General features: G+C 45.7%; 1 protein-coding gene across 1 annotated transcript; it reads left to right on the forward strand.

The window, feature by feature from the left end:
- The first annotated feature begins 1,490 nt into the window (after positions 1–1,490).
- Positions 1,491–21,134, forward strand: MYOT (myotilin). Its single transcript, XM_053991512.1, has 14 exons — positions 1,491–1,553; positions 2,094–2,235; positions 2,852–2,875; positions 3,453–3,572; positions 4,169–4,427; positions 10,444–11,046; positions 12,764–12,914; positions 14,803–14,904; positions 16,898–16,947; positions 17,529–17,661; positions 18,720–18,927; positions 19,392–19,557; positions 20,031–20,164; positions 20,537–21,134. Exons 1-14 carry the CDS (start codon positions 1,491–1,493, stop codon positions 20,707–20,709), a joined length of 2,328 nt encoding a protein of 775 aa, XP_053847487.1. The 3' UTR covers positions 20,710–21,134.
- The last annotated feature ends 580 nt before the right edge of the window (positions 21,135–21,714 follow it).

Genomic DNA, 21,714 nt, shown 5'->3' on the forward strand with positions numbered 1-21,714 from the left:
CTTTGTGCAGAGGAGCCTAGCAGCTGGTTTATGAGGTTCCATTTTCACTTTCACTAAAGTAACAAGGTTTTTTTAGACTTTCCCATCCAAATACAGGAAAACCCTAGTTCCAGAATGAAGCCAGGTTTCATATGTAACTTGGGTCTTTTATAGAGGTCTGTATCAATAATTTTGTTAAAGTGTCTCCATGTTCTGGTGGTGATCTGAGCCTACTCTCAAATACTCAGGATGCTTCCATTTCCTCTGGCACTTCTGTGTGACCCCAACCAGCCTACATTCAGTTCACAAAACAGTCATTGCTGTGTTCTAGGGAAAAGGAGATAGTTCTAAACACACACTGCTTTATGTTTGTCTCTGCAGGTTCTTAGAGTAAATCCGAAGGCTAAGCCTCCTTGCAAGTCTCAGCATCCTGTCGGGGCCAGAGGAATGTCACAGTAAGTGATCCAAATATTATTGGATCAAGTATACTCAGCCTCCTAAAGCCTCTGTCTCTGTCCTGCCCTGTTTTTTTCCCCACACACTGGATAAAAGCAGAGGGCCACCAGTGTTTTTCTGTCCATTGGCCCCTCAGCCAGTGCAGTCTCTCACAACCATTCAGTTGACCAGAGTTACACCACTTTAATTCAGCCTTATCTACTGACACTCAAAGAGCAGCTTACACATGGTTTAAATTATTATTTGCATCATTCTAGAAATATTTTGCAAGGATCAGCTCAGGCTCATTTTCAGCAAGCATCTAAGAGGCAAGGGTCAGCATGGATATCGAGGTCTGGTCCCTAAGCTCTGGAAAAAAGCTCTCTGGCTTGGAACATTTCCTAGTCAGAATTGCCAAGAACTGATGGAGCAGGTGACAGGGCTGGAAATGCCCAAGGGGCTGCCACAGTTATACTTCAAAGATTCACTTCAGAACAGAAGGCTGGTTTAGAGAACACATGTGGCCAAGAGCTGGGAAAGTCAGAACACCTAGAGACAGATTCACATCTTAACCTAGGCTGGGAGGGAAAGAGATGAAAACATGGGTTATTTCAAAGATAAGGTTATAAAAAAAGGCCAGTGTCTCAGCAAAACAAACCCAAGCACTTCAGTTGCACATTTATATGCAAGACACGTGGTTCCAAAGCTAAATGAGGCAGAGATGAGTGCACATCAGCACTCCACCATGGAACAAAGACATATCTGGCACTGGCAGCAGCACTAATCTTTACACAGAGGCTGCAAGATGTGGGCAATTAATTGGCTTAAAGCTCTGAGCAACATTTACTGGATATCAGCTCCTCTTCCCACTAACTTGGTGTCTGCAGTCAGGGAGTTGCTTCCTCTTGAAGCACCTGAGTGGAGGAGACTCTGCATGGGGTATTTATTAGAGAGGGACACGAACAACAGATAAAACACTCTGAATCTTCTCCTTCAAAGGAAAGTGCCAGCAACACAGCCAGGTTTCTGCGTGTGAAACATTCAATCTATAAAAATCTCTTTTCTTTGCCATCTAGATGCAGAGTCCCTCGCTGAGCCTGTCTGGGTCTGCCTATGGAACCACACCTGTGTTTACAAAGGTAAAAAGCACGAGTTGTCTGAACAACACAGCCCATCCTGCAACTATCAGCATTAGATTTTGCATTTTCTTGTTCCTACAGAAGGTATTTCTAGGCTGGAATATTGGTTCATTTACAATTCAAAAAAGCTAGCATACTTCATTAGTGATGCTATCAAACTAACATCTTAATTGGTAAACGATCCAGACAGAACCACTTACAGGAATTAATGTCATTTACTTCCTGCAAAGGAGGATGAAGTGGAAACCTCACATTGTAACCACCCTTATTATGTTGCATCCAGTGGAATAGAAGTTTTACCTGCATTTGTGTCTTTATTTAAATGCACAAGCAAGGCTTTAATGAGTGTTGGTCTTCTGGTGCAAAAATTTCCACTCACAACCCACTGCAAATGCATTTAGAATTCAGACAACTATTGTAAGCAAAATGAAAATACAGACGAGATCATCTTCCTCCCTGAAGGGTGTATAATTTCCTAATAAATGCCTTAGTGGGAAAATACTTGTATCAGGCATTTAACACAAATATTTTCTCCTCCAGGGTCTACAGAACATAAGAGCCACCAAGGGTCAGTTGGTGGTGTTTGAGTGTCGCGTTCACTCCACACCCACCCTGCAGGTTCACTGGTACAGGGAATATGATCAGATCGTGGATTCTGCCGATTTCCGAATCCTGCGGAAAAGTAGGTGTTGCTGCAGCTGTTGGATGCACAGACATTGTCCTGGGACAGGGACAAGACAGGAATAAGAACTGCTATAAAAATCGGGAGATGTTCACAGGAGCAGAGTTACGTTTACAGTATCAGATGACCCCAAGCCACAGGCTGCTGCACACTCTGCACTTCCTCTGGCAGCGCCTGGGTGGGTCAGGCACAACAGGGGGAGATTCCAGGCTGTTAATTATTAATGACAGCCCTGCTGAGCCATGGAGGCATTGCTACCATGTACTAGAGCTGCTGATGAATTCAGGGGGGGAAAAAAGCATAACCTCATTTCAAACAATTTCTTACACTCCCAGGCATGAGGCCAGAGCTCCAGAGGGCCAAACCCACAGCAACCAGCTCCAAAGTCAGTGGAGCTCTTTGTGTACCACCTCAGTGGAGAGGTGTTTGTTCCCCAGCCACACCTGAGCTTTCCCTATCCACGTGCTATTAGTTGTGATGGACAGAAAGGGACATGGTTTCCTTGTAACCAGGGTGACAGCTGATGTGGGAAAGGGAGTGAGGGCTGAAGGGTTTGGGGTTTTTTCCCATTCTGACATTATAATAATTTAAATTCTTTCTCTCTTATCTTGAGCAGAGGCTTGTTCATCAGCAGTTCCTGGTGAGTACGCTGTGCATTTTTTGTTAGACTCCTCACCACACTCATTATTTCCCACCTCACCCAAAATAAAACAACAATGTCCAAAGGTAGCCAGAAGACAACAGTCAGTCAGGCCAAGAGCTTTCAAGCTCTTAATTTTGCTGCAAGCACCCAAAAGGCACTGACTTTTTCCACAACACTTGGAAAGAGGTATCAATCCTTTTACATTCAGCCAATGAAGAGCACCCTATGCTAAGAGAAAGCATATCTACCATTCTGACCTATAATATTTTAAACTTGTGCAAGAAAAGACAGAATTTAGAAAAAAGAAAAAACAAAACAAAACAAAACCACTAAGAAACAAACAAAAACAACTAAACAAGCAAAACACCCACCACAAAAATGTGTTTTGTTTCATTAAAAACAGAAGAGTCTTCTTTAATCTTGCTCTTTCTGAACCCCTTGACTTCCCATGCCCTCTACATCACTTTTTTTTGCCAATCCCCACCACTAAGTAAGGAGTCCTGTAAAGAGCAGTTGCTACAGGTTAACATTTGCCTCTTGTGCTACAACATCATGCCCAAATCTCTTATTTCAGAGGAAGTCTGCACCCTGGTTATTACAGAAGCTTTTCCAGAAGATTCTGGAATATTTAAATGTGTTGCTGAAAATGAATTTGGGTCTGCAGCGTCCAGTGCACATCTCTCTGTTTCCCCAGGTAAGCACATGGATTTGTGTGTTGAACAACTAAGCACAAAAGAATTTGCTGCAGCTCAACATCAGGCAGAATCACAGATATTTCCCAAGCAGAGGCCAGACCCAAACAATTCTGTAGGCTCAAGAGAAGAGAAACGCCCACAAGATGCAGTCTGCTTGGGTACCTCTCAAAGCTGGATGCAAGTTGTTCTGTTTGTGCTTTTGGTCCCTCTTCTTCCTGGGGCAAGGATGACAAGGTGGAGATGCTGTTCCCTCTCTCAGAGGAGCCTTACCCCTGAGCCTCATCCCTCCAGGGATTCCAGCTTGGCCCAGCACATTGGCTGTGTCTATACCTTGTTTATGGTAGCACCTGGCCTGATTGGCTCATGCTGGAAGCCATGTGCAGCCAGAACAGCACCTGGCATGTAGCCAGAGCTCACCAGCCCTGCCAGAAGTCAGGTTTGGCTCATGCAGCTGTGCAGGTTTCAGTCTGTGCAGAGCAGAATGAGCCTCATCCTCCTGCTCAGACATTGCAGTTTCCCATCCCCTGTTACTGCAGTGCTGTACTGCTGAGCCACCCCTGCTCCCCACCTGACATGGGGACAATTCTACTTCCAGGAGCTAAAGAGCTGGAAAGCTTTGGAGCTGCTGCCCCCAGGCTAGCTGTGCAGGTCACCATGAAGAAACCCACCTTCCCCAGGAGCAGCCCCACAGGAGCCAAGGACCGTGGGGCAGCTGCTCTGCCATCCTACAGCCCAGAGAGCCCCGGGCTGGGCACTCGAGCAGCAGCCACGAGCTTTGGCCAGAAGAACTCCAAGAGCCAAGCTGAAGATTTCCATGGAGCTTATGAGAATTCACCTCGGGCTTCGCCTCCGCGGTAAGACAGAGGGAAAATCACATCCCTGGGCCAGCTTTTCACAACACTTAAGGCATGAACTGTCCAGGGACCCCAGCTGCTCTCTCCAGTGGCCCTAACCCTGACAGGGATCAGGCACAGGCAGGAGCCTGAGCTGTTTGCCTGGGTGACAATGACAAGGTGCAGCACCAGCCTGGAAGGTCACAGCACGGGCTCCATTTGACCAAGTGTGTAACCACCTAAAGCACCAGGGAAGGGCCTGAAGTCATTTTCAGGAGTGTCTATCTGTGACTAACCTAAAAGCATCACTCCAAATAATTGTCCTCTAGGAGACCTTTGGCTCCACAGCAGAGCATGAGGCAAAGATCACAGTACCTGGGAAATCTCAAGGTACAATTCTGTTGCCACCACCTTCCTTGGTGGTCTTGGCCAAGTGGCATCACCTCATGCTTCTGTTTCCTATTCTGAAAGACAGCAATAGAACTTGAGATCCTGTAAGTGTGGTGCAGACAGGACCTGCAAAGCACTCTGTGGAGGAAAAGCACTGAACCAGTGACCCACTGGATAGAAGGAAAGCTGTCCCATGCCATGGCAGGGACACTCTGCACTCAGGAGATGGAGATCTTCCCCCAGTAATTAAGTATCCCATTTTATAACAAGACTTGATCCAATTTCCATCCCAAATGCAGCTCTCAAGTCAGTGTATGCTTGTTGCATTATCAGTTACCCTGTTTGATTGCTCCAGAGAAACAAATCAGGTTAGAATGCATAGATTGGTGACATCATCCCCATTTCTGGAGGGTTTCTCAGGGGTTTATAGGCATAATAATGACGCCAAATGGTGACAGTTCAGCTATCCAAGCCCAGCAGAGGATTCCCTCAGTCGTGTTAGGGACAGGGAGAGCTCCGTGGGGGCAGACGTGTGCCTGCTGTCCCAGCTGAGTGCCGGCCTGCAGCTGCAGTGATCCTGTTACAGGCTGTGGAAACGGCTGTCCCTGACAGAAACCATTCCCTGGCTTAGAGATTATTTTTGGATGTACTCAGCCATTTTAACAATTCTGAACAGCCTCCTTCAAATTTTACCACAGGAGAGATCATATTTCAATATAGATGTCTCCATTCAGGAGAGTTACTTTTTTGCTAAATCAATGAGTAAAAATGGTTTTGCTTCAATAACCAGCATGTAGATCATTAAGAGGAAGCTCTCAGTTTTGCTTGAAGCCCTTCTATGAAATCCAGGCTTGCTCCAGGAAAATCAGCTGGGACCCTAAGCAGACCCTAATGCATAAAGGGATTTACCATGCCACCAAAATCTGCTAGGTAATAGCTTTTTAAAATGTAGGTTACATCCTTGTGTATGTATGTATGTATGTATATATATATATATATATATATATATGTAAACAAAAACATTAACTAGTCCAGACTTTGGACACATCTCAAAATACAGAGAGAAACTATTAAAATATCTATATCTACCCATCTATAAGAATTTAAATACCTTTAAATCTGACAGACATACTGCCAGGTGCTTTGAAACATCATTATGAATGTGACTCAGCATTGTAAATGTTGCTGTTACCTCAAACTCGGCAGTCGTGGCTAATGGCTGGCTGTAAAATAATTGTCTTGTTAGTCAGGTTTGGCATATAATTCCCTCATACAGTGTATGTGGTAGCAACTGTATTACCAAAGGCAAATACCAACAAAGGCAGTGATGACAGAACAAAGCCAGGAATAACTATAAAATGAATTAAATCCTTGTGCCCATATTCTCCCAATTCTTGCCTAGCAACAGGCGCTCCACAAAAGCCAGAAAATGCAATTCAACAAGACTGTCACCAGCTACTCCTTTCTGAGCCCTTCACACCTGCAGCTTACAGTGTCCTCAACAACCTCGAAGCAGAATAAAACCATTGTTGATTACTAACTTCATTAAAGAAATTCAATCCAAGCAAAAGAAGAGGTTTCAAGCACTGATGTACTGCAAGGTATTTTAGGTAGCTTTTAAGTATCTTAATTAATAAGCAACAGATCCTTAACTCTTCTAGACATTTTTTGCTATATGACTCAAGCAGTGAGGAGAAAGAACCCAATCAGAAGCAGCAGGGCACCATTCTTAGAGAGTAAACTGAAGCAGGACAGAAAAGCTGATTCTGACACCTCGCAGTGCTGGTCACAGTACTATTAAGTTACTTGGCACACGAGATGAGATTTATTCCTCCGCCTTCATCAGTTCAGCTTCCAGTTCTTTCACCTTTTTTCCTACCTTCTGGAAGTCACGTTTTCCTGTTCCTTCTCTTTCACACAAGCTGTGCCGGTTGCGTCCACTCTTTTAAGTGTGTAAAACTCTCCTTAAACTGATGCCTCGCAGCCAACTTTAGTGCTAAGTTGAGGTTGGTGGGAAGCCAGGGAGCCTGTCCGAGCACGGAGCCTGCCCTTTGCCGTGCTCACAGCTTCCTGCAGGGCAGCGATCATGATCCAGGTACCTTTTTTTAAGTAGTCGCCTCTCTCTGTGCAAACTACTTATTTTTAATTTTTTTTTTTCTTTTTACGTAAAAAGCAAATAAACGCTCAGACAAGTAGGGACAAATTCCCTCCCTTAATCACTTTCATGCGAGGAATTTATATAAATTAGCACTCAATTAACACCTGCTCTGTAGTTTTAGTTCACAAACGATGGGGTGATGTTTAAACACAAACACTAGAGGAGGATTAACCTGGTGAAGATCGCTGTGCTGACAGACTCACGGGCACAGAGAAGGAGATGAGAGCCCACAGGCAGCCCAGCTGCGGGACCTTCGGGCTTGGGGTGTTGTTAAACAATAGGCGATGGTTGCCAAAGTATAATTAAGATATTTAAAACGCTATAATGTTAATTTAGATGTAATTAGGCATTGAAGCTGGTAGTGAAAGGGATACGAATCACGTAACCTAACAGCAAGATCTGCCGCTGTTCTGGTGAAAACACCACAGCTGCATTTTTTTCATCCCTGTAAATAGCTGTAACAACAAACACAAACAGCAAAATCTTAATATTTTCCGTATTTTTGTCATATTCTTTCCACAAGGCTAGTTTTGTTACTCAGCTTATGACTGTTCAGACACATCCATGAGCAATGCCACTGCTCCTGACCGGAGCGGGCTGTGGGTCGCCCCGGGGCGGGGGGAGGTGACCCTGGGCACGGAGGGAGGGCTCGCTCGGGTCTGCGGCTGGGGACATTTAAATCACGTTTAAACCTGGCTCTCGAGTGCATGTTGGTTAAGTGCACAGCCTTAAAATCAGTACCAGAGTTTTATCGCTACAGAGGCAATTAGCTACAAACAACTAGTGAATGAATTAAACAAGGAATTTAGAACCACAGAATGGTTTGGGCTGGAAAGGACCTTAGAGATGACATTTTTTCTGCCATAGGCAGGAACACCTTTCACTAGACCAGGTTCTTCAGGGCCCCATCCAACCTGGCCTTGAACACCAGGGTCAGTCACAGCTTCTCTGGGCAAGAATTTCCTTGGCATAACAAAGAGGGATTTCGGGACGTTCAAGCATATTGCAGCGGTCCTTGCTCGCTGCTCCCTGGCGGTGCTATGGGTAGAACACCTGCTTTTCTGCTCAAAAGCTGGCGACCTCTGCAGTTCTGCCCCTTCTGCTTGAGCCAGGGACGCTCCCGGCAGTGCCGAGCCGCGGCCGCTGCCCCTCGGGGCCGGGACAGAGCCGGGTTAGCAGGGACAGAGCCGGGACAGAGCCGGGCTGGCCGGGACAGAGCCGGGTTAGCAGAGACAGAGCCGGGACAGAGCCGGGACAGAGCTGGGCTGGCCGGGACAGAGCCGGGTTAGCAGAGACAGAGCCGGGACAGAGCCGGGTTAGCAGTGACAGAGCCGGGACAGAGCCGGGCTGGCCGGGACAGAGCCGGGACAGAGCTGGGCTGGCCGGGACAGAGCCGGGTTAGCAGAGACAGAGCCGGGACAGAGCCGGGACAGAGCCGGGTTAGCAGGGCCAGAGCCGGGCCAGGGCCGGGCCAGGGCCGGGCTGGCCGGTCCGAAGCCGCAGCGGCGGCTCGCAGCGCCGGGCGGTCCCAGCGCTGCCCGCGGAGGATCCGCTGCCCTCGGGCACCTGCCCAAGTCCCGGCCCGGCCCTTACACAGCGTCCGGCTGCGGAGACTCTTATTGTGACAGCGGCGGGGGCCGGGGACAGGCCGGTCCCGCGGTGTCACCGCTGGCAGCACATTAAAGCCTCCGGGCTCGTACCGCCGCGCAGAGGGCGGCTATGACAGTGAATGACCGTCCTTCCCAAAATACCGGCCGCGGCCCAGGTGACAGCTCCTAGGCTGTAGGTAAGGTGCTTGTTGGGGTTTTCTCTACGTCACTTTCCAGCTGGAAGCTGGTTAGGGAGGTGGCGTGAGGGACTGCTGGGAATGCTGAGGTGGAACCGTACCTGGAGGTGCGGCGGTGTCAAAGGGAGCGTGGGCGGCAGCAGAGCCAAAAACAGGGGATTGTTTTTCAACAGGCACACTGTCCCTGTTATTACTTACTGTTTTCATCTTGTAAGGTCAAATGTTCGGATTTATTTTTTTCCCTCCCAAATCAAGGTGGAACGATTTGAGGAAAACATTGCTTTTCCCTTGCTGTGAGAAGTGACGCTGTGCACCAGAGCTTGGTTAAGTGCAGTGTTCTAGAAAACAAAGTAAACGCTGGTTGCTGTCCACAGCCTGTGGTACAGCGAATGTACAGACCCGTGCACAGGTAGAGATATAAAAATGGGATAAAGACAAGCCTGAACGAGATTTCTGTATTGGTGAATGAGGATGTAGTGTGGACATGCTCCAAAAATTTGAGCCAGCTTCAAATTCCAGGGGTATGACAAGGGGAAAGTTAGGGAATTTTTACTATAAGGCTTCTGTTTATTTACAACTAATTCACAACTAATATTGATGATTACCTGTAGGAAATGAAAGCCTTGAGTCCTTAATATCAGAGCAATGTCTCCACTTATCTCTCCTCATAGGAATTTATGACCTCGTGGAGCCCTTCTCTGGGCTCTCCAACGAGAGGAATACAATATACTGGGTATATATAGCAGTGAAACAGCTGATCTCAGTGGGGCAAGATTACAATTTTTTCCAGCACACGTAACTGTGGGGATTTATATTCTTTTTTTTGCCTTCTTCTTCTTTTTATTAGTGGGTTTATGTTTATTTTGGGGGACTATTTATTTATTCTGGAGCTGAAGTAATTTGTCCATTTTTTAAAAGACTGCTAAATGAAACTCTCCTAGGTTTTGTGTTGATGGAAAGCCCAGGTTTTTAGATATCAAAAACCTGCAAAATAAATCAGGACTCTGAGCAGCTCAGCTTGCCCTACCTTATCTTGCAGCTCATGTCCTTCTGGCAATTAGCAGCCTTAATAGCAAATCTCTGGAAATCACCTCAAACAGAGACATGCAATCCTTGGCATTCTAATCCCAAATCTCAGTTGGATATTAGAAGCTCTGAATTCAAAACCCATTAGAGAAGAAATGGAGATTTGGTTTCAAAAGTTTAGTTTTAGACTTGATAGTGAAACTTTCATGGTTCCCTATGGTACAAGGAATTTCTTGGCGCAGATAGCTGGTTCTGGGGAATAGTACATTTAGCATTTTGACAGGGCACAAACCAGCAGGATCCAGGGATCTTGAGTTAGGATGATACATGGGAAATTACCTGGCTTAGCAGTAGTATCTGTGTTTATCTGTAGATTTAGGCAGGTGGTTAACCAATTGCTATTTCCTATAGAATTTACTGGGTTCTGGCATATAGGACAAGTCTGGTGATCATTGCACCTGAGCCAGACAGACTGTGTGGCTTGTTACTGTAACCCAAAATGCTCATACAGCTGTGGGACAGTTCTAACAAATCCTAAATAACTTTAAGTTCAAGCTTTAATTTAGTTGAACTTTAACTTCATAGTGTTTGGATTGCTAATGAGTGCTCAGAACACACTATTTTGGTGATTCAGCTTGTGACATACAATTTATTTTATCTGTATTGTCTTCCTTAAGGGAAAATCCACTCCAAGAAAGCCTCTATTCTGCAAGGCAAGGGTTCCATTCTATCCAGGAGCCTGGCCAAGAAAACTTTTGTGGCCTATCACCTAGCTTTTACCAGCCACCTATCCAAAGCCAATTATCACCAACAAAAACCCAGGACAGCCGTGAAACCTCTCCTATGAGTGTCCCTAATCTCCCATCAGTTTCCTCTATGTGCCAACCAACCATGTTTAACTACGAACGTCCAAAACACTTTATCCAGTCTAAGAACGTGTGTCAAGGGCAGCAGCAGCCTCCAGGACCTGCAGCCTCTACAGAGCCAAGCAGAGAAATCAAACAGTCCTCCATCCTCATCCAGCCTCGTAACCCCAGCGGGCAGAAATTCTCCTCCTCGTCATCGCTGAGCTCTTCAATCACGCTCTCCTCGCCTTCCTGTAGTGCCCCTAAGGAATCCACATATCCCATCACACCTGCATCTGCACAGTCTCCTGCTAGCTCATCATCTGGGCAGAGGCTTCCACCCATGCCTAACCAATCCCCCGCAGCCTTCCTGTGCTCCGTGCTCCCCTCGCAGCCCGACTATAACAGCCCAGCTCCTTCTCCCGTGGAACCTCAGTAAGTACACACAGCCTTCTAACCTGCCCTGCCTCCCCCTGGCCTGGCCTGTCCCCAGCTCTCACCACCCCAAACCAATGCCCTGCTAAAGCTGTGCTCATGCACAGCTCCCACTCACTGCTGGTGTGCAAAGCAGAGCCCTGCACGGGTCGGGTTAGGAGGCTGAGTGCTTGCCCCTGTGTGGGAATTAAACTGCACAGTGGGCATGTCACAGGCTGCTGGGTGAGTTTTCTGGAGCTGGTTTGAATTGTTTAGTTTGATTTGACAGAAATCTCTTAAGGTTATTTAGAACAGAAGACAGGCACCCATCTCAAATTAATTTCTTTCCAAAACATGTCTTATGAACAGTGAGACAGGGGGGAAGCAGTAGTATTCCCAACACAACTTAAAGAGTCCTAGCAAGTCTCAGCAATATTTTCGGGTTCCACATCATGATGTGGATCTAAACTCACCTACAATACCTCTTTTATTAATCATACATGCAAAAGAAAGGCGGCCCCTTGAAAATTTTACCCCTTTAGACCAAAGAATAAATTCTTTCCTAAATATGTATTATATCATTTTGCCTTTGGGCGGCAATCCAAATATCTTCCAAGGTCAGTGAGATCTCAAAGGGAGCTGGGCCTTGCCTCCTCACCAATTTGTATTCCTGCCAATATCAGCTGGAGGTCCTGGGGAAAGTCAGGGTAGAATATGCACAAAGTGAGATATTGGAAAGTTGATAGGGGAAGGGGGTCCTGCTGACTTGGATATAAATCCGGGTTTAAGTGTCAGTTTGCATTCAGGAAATCAGAATCTTTCTGTCTGTTTTCTGAATCACAGCACTGAGGGAAGGGGAAAGGTAAGATGGGGTGGGTTATCTGGGGAGCATTTCCTGAAGTCCTGCAGGAGTGTGGGGGTTTGGGACACTGCTGGGGAGACTGCTGGGGTTTGTGTTTGTAGTGTGGGGCTGTTTGTTTCCATAGCAAAGGGCTTGGGTGCCTTACTATGCTTTTCATATAAGCTGCTCTTAAGTGCAGCACGCAGTGAGTTGAGGAATTATTTTCCCAGTCACTCTACTAATGGGCAAACAGGGACATGAGGTGTATTCATCTGTGGGGCAAATCATTCAAGTTCTAAAGTTATAACTCACATTAAGTTATTAAGTCCAAGCAGTGCTGGGAGTATTCTGGAATTATAACCCTTCTACTCTAGTCTAGTCAGCAGAACAAATTCCCAAGTGACAGGAGGAAGAGGATTTGGAATAGAAATAATTTCTGAACACAAGTGCAGCACAGGAGGCCCCACTGCAGGTCACAAACCAGGTTAGAGCCTGTCAGCCCAGAGTGCTGTGACCTCCAGCAGACCTTTGCAACCCGTTCTGACGGATGCTCCTCTTTTCCTGGCATCTTTCAGAGTCAAATGCAGTACCCAGCTCCGGGAGCTGACTGTGTCCCGTGGCTGTGGCAGGGTCAGGCTGTGAGGGGCCACTGCAGGATGCAGGCAGGCTGAACGAGTGCTGTGGAGGACACTCAGTGACTTGGCTGCACCATGATGCTTCTTCCCCTTAATGTTTTGATACTCAATTGCCCAGCTTGGCCTGTGGGTGCTCTGTGGGTTCATTGAACCGCAGCTCTTAGGAGGCAGGCTCACATTTTCCTGTACATTCTGTGAAGCTGTAGCAAATAATCCAGCACGCCTACAGGAATAACTTTGTTTTCTCTTCCTGTATGAGTAGTTACTCACAGCCCATGTATAACAAACAAGCCAGCATCAACTCTATGCAGAAGACATCAGACCAAGAAATCCGAGGAACAAAGGAGGCCCTCATTCAGGACTTGGAAAAGAAACTCCGATGCAAAGACAGCCTTCTCCAGAACGGCAACCAGGTAAGGGACTAAAGGGCTCTCAGGAGTGCAAGCAGGCTGCAGAGGCTGCTGCTACTACCCCAGGGGCTCCAGCCTCCAAACTGAGCTAAAAGCAGAAGGAAATGCAGGAGCAGCACTGCCCAAAGGCCTTTACTCAGAACCTCAACAGATCCCACAAGAGCAAAAGCCATGTATGACCAAAATATTCTTTCAATGTGAAAGAAAAAGGAACATGTTTACAGCTGTGGCACAAATTTGAACTCTCTTCTGGGGATCCTGTTGAACATCACATCCACAGAAAATTAAAAATCCAGGGAGAATGCCTCAGTTGTCTAGACATGACTATAACTTGGTTTTCAACACTGGGGTTAATAAACATCTCAAAACCATTAGAAGCTGAGGAAAAATTGGAATATTTGAAAGTTCATTCTATGGACCACGACCAAATGGGGTATTTTTTTTTTTTTATGAGCAACGACGAATGAAAGAAATTATATGAGCTTTTATCATAACGCCTGTCTTCTATAAGAAGGCCTCTTAGTCTCACTACTTATTTATTTATTCTGCAGAGGGTCACAATAGAATCCCCCTTACCAAGAAATAAAAATCTGGGGGAAAAATTTGCTACCAGTAGGGAAGCCCCCTGCAGCAAGCTAGAGCAGGCAGGTTTCTAATGTGGGAACCTTTCTGCTGGCTGGAGGCAGACTGGTAACAGTCCAGTGTTTAAAGTTTCCATCTTTTTTCCCCTGAAGTAGAAAGAAGTATTTTCATGATCATCAGTGAGAACAGGTTTGTGTCATATATGTAATTTTAAATATTGAATGGGCAAACAAATAGGTCAAATCTGACTGAATATGCCCCTAAACAGAAGTGTCCTATGTGCTGTAAGAAAGCTTGTCATAGCAAGTCAGCTTTCCTCCCCATAGGAAGCCATGCTAAAAATAAGTCTTATGCAATCCCCACTGTGTCCTCCTCCCCTTGTCCTCCAACAGCGTCTGAGCCAACTGGCCAATCTCAGCCACACTTGATACACACGTAAGGACCTCAGGGATATTCAGCTCTCACAGGTTTTGCTAAAGGTCTTGTGGTCTCTTCTAAAGAAAAGTCCCACAAGGCTCCCAAACCTTTCCCCACCCAGCAGTAGACACATGTATATCTGTACAGAGAAGAAATTCAGTCAGAGCTCGTGTCACAAAATCCAAACCCGAGTGAAACTTTATGGGCAGCAAAGTGTCTGGTGTTCTGGTGCTAACATACTTTTCTAAAGTAACCCAACTGACAGAGCTTGAATTTAACTCTGCTCATTTTTATCCCTGTGTGCCACATCCAGATTGTAGGAACTGACTGTGTCATGCCTGAAATGTGTCCTTGCCTCCTCCCCAGACAGCTCACAGCATTTCACCCTGCAGATGTGCTGGCATAAACCTCCCCAGTGCTTTCAGGGGCAGTGGTGCTCCCTTCTGGCTGTGCCTGCTTCTGGTGTGGCTCTTGCTTTTTTAGGAGCATCCATCATGCCTCCAGCTCCACAGCTGAATGACTTGGGAAGTTTTCCCAGCCCTAACAGAAAGGTACCCTGGGACTTACTCTGGCTTCTGTGGATGATGCCATCAGCTACCCATAAATAATCCCAGTAGAGAAAGAGGAGGGGTGGAAGGCCACAGATGGCATTAGGGAGGCTTTGATGAACAGGCAGTTTAATCTTTTATGCATTTCAGTGCTGTATATATTGAGGCTGACTTCAGTTGGCATCACAGACTGCAAACCCTCTGGGCCAGACGTGGGGCTTCTGGTCAGCTCCTGCTTCCATTGACAACATCCTGAATTTGTGGCACATTAAGGTGCTCTTAACAAGCTGGTCTGAAATAATAAATGGACTTCTGACTAGAATTCCTCTCCACTCTGCCATCAGCGACTGACTTATGAAGAGAGGATGGCTCGCAGGCTGCTCGGGCCAGTGAACGCTGCCTCTGTGCTGGACACACAGGGTGAAGACAGCATGCAGAATGCACAGGTAACTGGGGACCTGTCTCTGGAGCAAGGATTTCCTGTGATTGTGCTGTGGCCTGCTTGTACCTGGGCGAGGCAGAGATGGAGTTTATTTGGTGCCAGTGCAGGTGAGGGGTGGCTCTCAAAGGCAGAGCTCTCTGTGGCAGGGGTTTGGTGTTTTCACAGGGTGATGGCAGAGGGGGAAAATTCAAGCACTATTCCCTTGCCGTGCCTGATCTGTAGGAATGACCTCTCCAGGGAGGAATTCCAACAGCTGCTGCACAGGACAGCACCCAGTGCCTGTGACAGGCAGGGAGCAGCACCATGAGGGAGCCAGGTACCCACTCCCAACAGCCTGAGTGCAGGCTTGGCCAGGACAACAAGATTTACACCTGTCACTTTTGGGAATAAGTGACATTGGCTTCAAGAGGTCATGGCCTTGGGCTGGGATTGGTTGGGTTTTTGCCCTTGCAGGGGGCTGCAACCACTGAGAGAATGCAAAGCAGTTATTTCAGCAGCCCACATGCTGATAGACAAGAATCTATCACTACTGGCATTTTCCAAAGTGTTTTGGTTGGAGACTTGCATCATTCGTCGGTTATTCAGGCCAGTTAGAAGCTCTCTTTGGCACTTCTGTGCTCAAAGTTAGTGGAAATGTCCCTGGTATGGCACTGGGTACCTGTGCAGGAAAGAGAAGGCCCCTCCTGCTGCAAGCAGCAGAGAGCCAGGAGCAGGCACACACCTGCCAAAGAGCCCTCAGCAAAACTCCTGCATGGAACAGACACTTAAGATCACAGAAAAGGAGGAACACACAGTTTGAGCTATTTTTCCCCAACAATCACGTGGGAAGAGCAGGAAAGAAGGAAAAATCATGAATGTCAGAGAGCAAGGGAAGCCCCATCTTTTGCAAAGAACAAGGAAATATTCAGTCCAAACAGGATGACTGACAGCTTTTCAGGATGTGTGAAATGCTGCTTTTATAAAAAAAGAACACTGGAAGTAGAGATTGGCTTATGTTTGGGACATCTTACTTCCATTGTTCAGTCTTATTTTTTAATATTGTAGTCACTGATGCATTCAGCCTCCTGATCCCTCAGTAACTTAATTCAGTCCATGTAACAGGTCATTAGAATCATCAGCAACTTCACCACTACAGTGTAATTTCACAGGACACGTAATAACTGTACAGAACTTGTGTAAATGAGCAGAAACAGGCAATTGCCTTTGGACTCCACATGGAACTCAGCCCAGCAAAACCCTAATTCATGTAATATTTCCCCTGAACTTAAAACTGCCTCCTTTCTTGATGTTTAAACCCAGGCTTAAATGTTCCACAGGACTGGACTGCAGAGCACAGAACCAAGCACTGGGATGGCTCAAGGCAAACACTCCAGAAATTTCCATGCAGCGTTTGCTCTCTCTGACTCCGTTGCTAAAACGAGTCACTGGCACCAAACTCTGTCGTGTTTTCCAAACATCCAAGCTCCTAACAGGAATCAATCCTAGGTACTTTAGCAGATTTAGCCACGTGATTGCAGAGTTGTCAACGAGCTTTGCTGGTGCTGTGATCTAGAAAGAAAAGTATTTTCCAGCTCAGCATGTGTCCATCGCTGTCGGTACCATATTTAAGTGGGCACAATACAAGGCTCCTGCCAGCGATTCCACTTCTATTCCTGCTGTGGGGAAGGACACTCTGTACTCAGCTCTCAGTTTAGATACTGCCAGGAGTCCTGCTCGTCTCCAACAAAGGTTATGGGCTGGCAGAAAACTTTTGTGCCAGACAAAGCTGCTGCACCCATCACCTGGGCAGCAATGAGAAGTTCTTCCATGGCAAAGCCTGTGGTGAATACAGTGTGTGTCAGGTCCTCATGCAAGTTCCTCTACCTCCTGTCCCAAGGACTTCTGAAGTACATTCATTTTGTTTTTAAGCAGCAGTCAGGATAGGAACTTAAAATGGCTTCTCATTCAGTCTACAGATAAATCTAAGTGAACTCACATCTCCTCTTTCTCTTCCCAAGCACCAGAATGCAGAAAACACCAGGCTGCAGGTTCCTACAACACATGTAAGGTAAAGCAAAAACTTGTGCTGTGCTATTCTTCAAGATCTCATTTCAAATGTTTCTAGACAATGTTGGTTTAATCTCACTACTTATCACTTTTGCTAAAGTAGTAATGACTAAATTCACTCCCTTTTGACTAAAATGCTGCCATTTGTGGATGGGTGATGATGCCTATGATCTTAATCCAGTGAATTCTAAGCATAGCATTAGAGGTTTAAAAACTCCTTGGGAGTTGGGAAATGCAACTCCCATGCACCTTGGAAAAATATTCTTTGTATTCTAGAAGATTAATTTCTAGTCAAAGAAATATAAATATTTAAATGAATATAAATTATGAAAATTAAACAGCCAAGTTTCTCTTGTCAAGTCTTTTGGATATAAGGCCATAATGAAGGTTATTCTTCTGTGCTGAGTTGAACAACTTGAGCAAGAGAAGTGGCTGATCAAAAGTTATGACTTACAGCTGAAAAACCAATCAGAACTGTTAGATTCCTAAAGGTGTTGAGGGACTCCAGCTGCAATCAGAGCTTTGATACCACTTGTGCTACAGTAGCTTTTACACAATTAACTGTTCCTGTCCCATTTTCAGGAGCAGACCATCCTCAAGAGGCGACGATCGTGGACATGACTCAATCCAGGAGAAGTTTTTTCAGCCACGTTTTACACAAGTGCCTGAAGATGTAGTGATTGAGGAGGGGCGGTTCTGCAGGCTCGACTTCAAAGTAATGCCAACCTCTCCCTCCCAATTCCACTGCCAACCTCTCCCTCCCATTCCATTCCTTCTTGGGGTGTGGGGCGTGGAGAGAGGTCTCTGCAGTGCCTTTGCATTTTAATAAGCCAGAGCACTAAAGGCAGATGGTTCAGGGTCTCCCCAGGCTATGGAAACCAAGAAACAGGAGATGGGTAAATATGTCAGCATTTCCCCTTGGAAAATGTAAGTGGAATTAGCTGCACAAGGTTATGATTAAAGCTAAGTAGTGGTAAATATAGACCACTATAGAATGTCTCTAGACCTCCTTGGGAAGAATGAATATTAATGCCCTGCTGAAAAAAGGCTTTTTGGCAGGGGACCTTGTGCTTTGCACAGGGACTCCACTACTTCAGTGGACACACGTCCAGCGAGGTCTGTGTAGGACTCACCTCCCTTTAGTGAGGCTTCCCTGAGGTAATTGTACCCTTGCTGGAGCAGACAAGCAAGGAAATGCTCTAAATAAAATAAAACTCAAGAATGGCCTAAAACTGCATGGCAGCTGTACCAATGCTGGGGTGAGAAAGGACCTTGCTCTTGAGTTTTCCTAATGACTGCCAACCTCTTTGTTTCAGTAAACTGGCCAGATTTACACATGGCCTTTAGCCATCTTCCTCCAACTTGCCCAAACTTCTGCATGCCATGGAGAAGCTGGAGCATGCCTGCAGGACAGCTCATTTTCAGCCATTATCCGTTAAGAGTGTCAGCACTGCTGCAGTGATAGCTGTGGGAACAAAAGGCTGAACCCAAAATCAGCATCTTGGGCCTGATCAAAGCCACCTACAAGAAGGGAACAGCAGGGGGTTGCAGGAACAGCATCCACTGTCTTGTAGCTAAAGTTCATTTTTCCACAGCACTCCATGAGCCTTTGCGTGCAACATCTCATTAATATTCAGAACTAGGCAACACTATAAAATTTTGCAGTAGAGACATGGTTTGATCACCTATCAGCATCAAACTCCCTGTAGTGTTGGAGGGATTTTATTATCTTAGGGGTGTTTTAACTCTTCACTGCTCTCCTCTCCCTCACAGGTCAGTGGGCTCCCGACTCCAGATGTGATGTGGTACCAGAATGGAAGGATGGTTCATCAGGATCAGTTCCATAAAATGATAGTGTCAGAAAAGGGGTTCCACTCGTTTATTTTTGAAGCAGTCAAATCAGCTGATGCAGGGACATACGAATGTGTGGCTGTCAACCGCGCAGGAGAAGCGTCTTTCACAGTAAAAGTGGAAGTAATTGGTAAGACTGAGTGCACTGATAATTCCCTGGACTCACTGGGAAAGTCTCAGCAATCTACTGCTTTTCTCCCTGTGTTTGGGACATTAAACTAATAAGAAGCAGAAGTAGCACTCCACATATCCAGGCTCAAACAATAAAAATTAACTGTTCCAAGACTATTTTAATAACTACATCTAGGATGCTGTATTTCTTCAAGACACTTCTATCAGATATAATGAGATGTCCAGAATTTAATTGATATTATTAATTTTCCAGGATTGATAACATATGTTAATTGACTCTCCCTCTAAAGTGAACTGTGTTTCCCACACCCTTTAGCTCATGGGAACTGCCTGCAGGCTAAGGAGATGCAGTGAGGAACACGTGTCCTCCTGAATTTAGCAACCTGAAATCTTAAAAAACAAGCATGTCATGAGCATTCCACACTTCCAGTAACTCTTCCTTATCTCTCCTCTTTAATTTAGCTAAAGAACATCACACGCCTCCAACTTTCATTTTCAAGCCACAAAGCAAAAAGGTTTTTGAAGGAGACACAGCCAGACTCGAATGCCAGATCTCTGCCATCCCAACACCTCGGATTTACTGGAAAAGAAACAACGAAATGGTACAATATAATACAGACCGAATAAGGTATCCTACTGATGAGCTGGCCATTGGTGTGTTAGAAAACAGCAACCAGTATTTGCTAAATCAAATGTAAATGGGCTGGTCTCTATAAGGAACAGGCTGGAAAGCTGGATGTGCCCCTTGTGTGTGACACAGGGCACAGGCCCATGTGCTGAGAGCCTTGTTTTGAGGGCACAGAAGGGAGAGAGCTGTGCCCAGGTGCTCCTCTGAGTGCCTGCAGCAGTAGAGGGCCCTTGGAGAAGCTCAGCTTTAGGACTGAAATGTGCAGTGTGGGGCTACACATCCATGCCACATGCATGGTGCCAAGATGTGAATCACTGGTGGCTCTAACACAAATGCAGTGTTCATGTCTGAAGAGCGTGCAGTGCCTTGCAAGGATTGTTCTGGGGCTTTCTCAGCTCCTCAGCATGTAAACTGACTCTGCTTTCTCTCCTTCCCCCTCAAAGCATTTAGGCATTAACACCTTCATTTTTCAGCTTGCTCCATGACAATACTGGAAGGATTTGCCTCCTGATCCATAATGCAACCAAGAAGGATGCTGGCTGGTACACCGTGTCTGCTGTCAACGGGGCAGGGGTGGCCACATGCCATGCCAGGCTAGAGGTTGCAAGTAAGTTCAGGTCCCAGTGCTACAGAAAGTGCATCTAATATTCAGAACTGGCCCTCAAGATTAATGTCATGAAGTTCAGATTGCTGGGAGGATTTATTTCCTAGATAAAATTAACTATCCTGGGAAAAGCTCTTTTGTTTAGTACAGGACACTGTGGAGTGTCCTTTTGCACTTTCAAAGACTACAATTGGCCTGACACCAAGCAAGAGGGTGAATATAAATCGCTGGTGTCTGACATATGGGGTTGTCTGCTAAATTCTTCCCAAGGGCTTGCTGGTTTATATTGCAGAAAAAAAGCAATGGGGTTGCTCTGCCATGGGTCTTTCTACACTCTGGGAAGGCACTGAAAGAGGCTTTTTCTCTCTCTTCCAGCACATACAAATAAGCCACTTCCAGCCCCAAAGCAGTTACGGGTTCGACCAACTTTTAGCAAGTATTTGGCACTTAATGGAAGAGGACTGGATGTGAAACAAGCTTTCTCACCAGAAGGGGAGTTTCAGCGTTTGGCTGAGCAGTCTGGACTCTATGAAAGTGATGAACTTTAACTGGAAATGAAAAGGAAAACCTCACACCTAAAAGAGACAGTTACAACATATATGCAGTTAACTGGTGATTGCTCTAATTAGCAAAATACCTACTTACATATTTTTACTTTGACTCTTGCACATTCAGCTGTTCCCGTTTTACTATGTTAGATTTTATTTATATGGTTTGGTGACTATAACCATTACTGAGTATTGCATTTTAACTAGAAAGCCTAAGAAAGCAGGTTAATTAGTTTTAACAAGTGTGGGTGGGCTTAGTTCCACCTGTGCTTTGTTACATGCTAAGGTAGCTTGATTTGTACTGCTTCTCCAATATCACTCGTGATAATATCAGAAGTCTGTACTGTCTGAATACTAAAACCAAATAGATTAGAGTGTTTTTATGAGAATAAATTAGAGGCAAATAAAATTTTAAATAACTAACATCAGCTGTGACTCTTCCTTGCTTGAGTGGTTAAAAGCAGCTTTTGAATGTCTGGCATCAGCTGCAGCCTGGGAAAGATGGATTTTTACCCTCCTAAGCTTTCTACTTGTCCCCTCCCCTGTCTGTTCCCACTGTCATTTGTCATCTGGCATATATCAAATATTTAGCATAAACTAAATGCCGACACCCTATTAACACTACACCATGCCAGTGAGGCAACATCAATATTTCTTCTCCTTGCACACTTGACCCAAAAGCTGCCCTCTATAATATGAATCATTAGGGCTATCATGTTTTCCCTCCTTTAAACAAGGAGTGGTTGCAACTTATCCTGCTGTTGACTCTCAACAAGCTGTTGATTTGAGTCACCCAAGTGGTTTGTGCGCTGCTGTTCACAGACATTTTGTTCAAAAGCTGTATTAAATACCATGGAATAAAACCAAAACTGGAGATCTTTCAACTGTACTTACTACAAATAAATTTGTGGGGGTTGTTCTAGCCTGGCCTCCTCATCAAGGTGCACAGTCAGCAGACCTCTCAAGCACCTTCCAGAACAGAAAAAATGATGCCTCCATTTCACC

The sequence above is a fragment of the Vidua macroura genome, chromosome 15, assembly GCF_024509145.1.
Source record: "Vidua macroura isolate BioBank_ID:100142 chromosome 15, ASM2450914v1, whole genome shotgun sequence".
Taxonomy (NCBI): Eukaryota; Metazoa; Chordata; class Aves; order Passeriformes; family Viduidae; genus Vidua; species Vidua macroura.

Coding starts and splice junctions, on each gene's coding strand:
- MYOT (XM_053991512.1), top strand. CDS start 1,491: ATGCAGAGTCCCTCGCTGAGCCTGTCTGGGTCTGCCTATGGAACCACA. Junction 12,915..14,802: donor TTCTCCAGAACGGCAACCAG/GTAAGGGACTAA, acceptor CTCTGCCATCAG/CGACTGACTTATGAAGAGAG. Junction 14,905..16,897: donor ACAGCATGCAGAATGCACAG/GTAACTGGGGAC, acceptor TCTCTTCCCAAG/CACCAGAATGCAGAAAACAC.